At 39.9% G+C, this 3,882-nt stretch overlaps 1 protein-coding gene across 1 annotated transcript; it reads right to left on the bottom strand.

Moving 5' to 3' along the window:
- Positions 1–440: 440 nt before the first annotated feature.
- LOC125529615 (probable protein phosphatase 2C member 13, mitochondrial) lies at positions 441–3,866 on the bottom strand (the record flags this gene model as incomplete). Its single annotated transcript, XM_048694029.1, is given in 8 exon segments — positions 441–843; positions 1,114–1,188; positions 1,398–1,489; positions 1,786–1,872; positions 2,307–2,465; positions 2,574–2,672; positions 2,746–2,873; positions 3,820–3,866. Coding segments are annotated over 8 exon segments (828 nt in total), but the record flags the coding sequence as incomplete, so codon positions are not given.
- Positions 3,867–3,882: the final 16 nt, after the last annotated feature.

Raw genomic sequence — 3,882 nt, 5'->3', positions numbered from 1 at the left:
TTGCGGGGCGTGTGGGCGAACTCTTCAACGCCCACACACCAGCCCCATCCCACGTGGCATGCAAAATCCGCCTCAATGTGTTAAGATTCGTGCAAACTCGACTGGACAATGATCCACGCATGTGGGCGTGTTGCAAAACTACTACACGTGTGGGGAATAGTGTGCGTTAGTATTTTTGTAAATTTATTGTATAGGAATAGTGTGCGTTAGTATTTTTGTAAATTTATTGTATAGGAATAGTGTATGTGCAACGCATGTTAATGTGAAGCAAGATATTAACTATATTGAACATTAATAGTAGGCAAAGATATAAATTGCACATTGATATTTGTTAGGAAATAATTACATGGTTAGCATTGGCATTCATATTAGGTATGATATTAAATGCTAAATATGAAAGCGACATAAACTGTTGGATAGATGCAGTTAAACATGTGAGATTTGTTGGATCTCCGTAACTCACTCTTTTTATATTAAATATAACAAGTATTAGTACAGACATAGACATGGATACATCAAACCCAAAAATTCCCATTACAATTCTCAAAAGAGAAAAGGTCTCCCACACAAAGGAAAGAATCAATGAAGGAAGTCCTGAGCAGTTGCCACAGAGGCAAAAATAGATGTGGGAGAAACCCCACTCCGCTTGCAGGATAAAAAGAGGCCTGAAGCAGAGAAACCTTAAATCAGCTGTAGTCCATCTCATCCTGCAATTTTATCATGGTGGAATTGCACCACGATGCATGTAATATTGTCAGCGCTGCCACGAGAGTAGGCAATCTCCGTCAGTTTCCTGGCCGCAGACTCTGGCACATCTTCTGTTTTTGCAAGGGACACAGCTTCCTGTTTGAGAAAATCATTGCCAGAATATCAGTTAAAGAGCTACTCCCTCAGTAACTTAACATAAGACGTTTTTAGACACTATGACAGTGTCTTAAACGTCTTATATTAAGTTACAGAAGTAGTATAAAGTTACGCATTGTTGCACTTAGAATGTAAGCACGGATCAGATGTAGAAAATGCTTTCTACAGCCTCATAAGCAACAGTGTTTTGCTTCAGAAATTCTGGGTGCATTCAGGGTGAGAATTATGACAGTTGGCAATAGAGTTTACCTCATTTTCTACGGCATCCCAAAGCCCATCACTGGCAAGAACCAGGCTCTCCAATTCTCCATTAATCAATTCTTCCTACGATTTGTTAGATAAGATTTGATCACAAGTAATCAAAATTAGAAACAGGCAACTAATGACTAATCTAAAGAAAGGTATTAAACTGGAGTTGCTAACGACCACTTGCTGCTGCACTAGGTTGAAACAAGTAAAAAGCACTGATTTCCAACTATATATAAAAAAAAAAGGTAACGAAATCTTGGCATAACTCAACTACAATAAGCTACCTGAATTTCAGGTTCTGCCACCACAAATGGCTTCAGTAGACGATTACCAAACGCACGGGACATTGCCAGTACGCCACCTACCCTCCAAGTACCTGGGCAAATACCACATCAAGAAGATGGAACAGTTTCCGATAGTCAAATTGTAAAGCCTAGATCAATCAAAAAACAAAATATCTTGTATAGAAACATGGCACGCCTAGAAGCACTTAGGCTGCACGCAAGATCACGAAACAAACAACCCAAGCATGATAAACCAACATGTCCAAACATACAGGAGATATCAGAAGGCTCAAAATGAATAAGCAAGTCTTTTGCTACCGTCCTTGTCCACTTACAATTGTGCTGACTGACAATGGCAAATGCATGAGTGAAATAAAATAAGACTTACCAGCCCAGATGACAACACCTCCAGCATTTTCAATTCTCTTGCGTTCATCGGACCTGTTAGGTTTGTGATCTACTGAGAGTGCCCTAGCTACAAAAACAAACATATGAGGTCAGTAGAGTTAGAATGGAGTAAACGAAGCTCCTAAGCTAGTAACCGAACCACGCCGGTAAACTGAAGTGGATATGATGTCATTATATAGATTCCATCATGATGGTGGTAAGAAATAAGCAAGCCTTGCCATTTTCCTTAAATAATGGTAGAACAATAATCATCACATGAAGGAAATGAGCAGATAGCTATGGTATAATCGTATAACTGCAATATGTTGGTGGGAAAATATTTTGTAAAAAAGTGCATTAAAAGAAACACAATGTACCATAGTTCTTTGCCAAATATATCATCGCTGGAGGGCAAATTTAGAAACACTCTGCAGATACATACAATAAGTATTTACAAGGGCCAGAACATGTTTGGGTGATTCAATCATATAGTGACTACAATAGGGTTCTAACAGAATATACCTTTCCCGGCTTTTGAAATAACAGCACGGGAGTCACCAACATTTGCTACATATAGATGGCCACCCACTAAAACCGCAGTCGAAGCTGTGGAACCATCATCCCTAAAAGCACTTGATTCTGATTCTAAGAAATCAGCATCTGTCTTCTGATATGTTTCACCTGTTTTTTTATCAAAAAAAAAATTTAAAGCTCAGAAAACAATGATTGGAAGCATTGGGAAGAATGCGAACAGATAAACGTACAGGTAAATGCCAAGAGAAACATTACTTATAGCGAGCTTTGTATCAGTCAAGAACTTGGGGTGTTTCATAAGGTTCTCGAACAAATGCTCCTTCAAATACTCAGCAGCACGTGACCCCCCATGACCTAAAGCTTTGCAAAGTAAGAACACGATAGGCATGCAATTGCAGAAGTAAGAAGGCAAGATTGGAAACCATACCATCGAATACACCAAATAGGCTAACAGCGTGTCCATCAATTTCAGTTAGTTTTACATCATAGAAATCCTCCATTGTAGCCCTTTTCCCTCTAAAACTTGAATACCCACATTTAAGTTTACCATCTTCCCTGTCATGATATTTGGACACAATGTCAACCCAGGCAGCATTACATATTCTAAAGAGTCTCAGAGAGGGCATTTTAATAACAGATGTTAGAAGATAAGAAATGGTTATTGTACGAAGATATAGACCTGAAATATCAGAAGTGTAGATAAACTATCTTATACATTACAACGATCACAAAATAAACAAGCACATGATAAATTTCAGATCAAGAGGCATACATTTCCATGACTGCATCTGCCAACTGCTGGTGGTTCACATCAAAATACACTAGTGTTGCAGTTGTACTGCTTTGTAACTAGTCTAGATGACCATAAAGTCCTACTAGTAACAGCCTCACAGCTAAGCATCGCTGGTACTCCTGTAAGAATGCAATGAAGCATTAGGAGCATGACACTAGTAGCACTGCAGGACATGGAATTGCCTCGTGTACAACATTTTTAGTCCAATCCTGGTACAATGGTTTGATGCTGCAATCTGATGTTCGTTGGGCCAGCACCAGGCAAATAATCAATGGTTGTCACAAAATGTCATATCTAAATCGGGCCCAATATGTCAGTACACATAGCAGCTCCATTTGGCGTATACTAATGGCTGCATGCATACCATGGTGAGTTGGTGACAAACATTACTAATGATCAGAAAGAACCTCGTTCTTTTTCGATAAAGAACCGTGTTAAGTATGTCAACTAGTCTCATGTATACCAAACCGTCCTAAGAAATGATAAACCACGGGCCAAACAGCTATATAGTGCACTCATGTCAATCAAAGCACATGGTCCGATTGCAAATTCTGGAGCATCTCTACTGCACTCTTGATATTTCAAGGCAAGGCAAGCAAATGTACAACGTGAGGCCCGCCTAAATGCAAATTCAACCAACGATATTTCAAGATGATGCAAACACAGGAAACGCCTATAACCAAAAGATGAGCAGGGGGCATGCATTACCTCTGCCACCCCGCACTGGCGTACCCTCCATCCTGCGGCTGGGTCCCCGCAACAGCCGCCCCG

The sequence above is a fragment of the Triticum urartu genome, unplaced genomic scaffold (assembly GCF_003073215.2).
Source record: "Triticum urartu cultivar G1812 unplaced genomic scaffold, Tu2.1 TuUngrouped_contig_5725, whole genome shotgun sequence".
NCBI lineage: Eukaryota > Viridiplantae > Streptophyta > Magnoliopsida > Poales > Poaceae > Triticum > Triticum urartu.
This window is presented reverse-complemented; position numbering and strand designations above follow the sequence as displayed.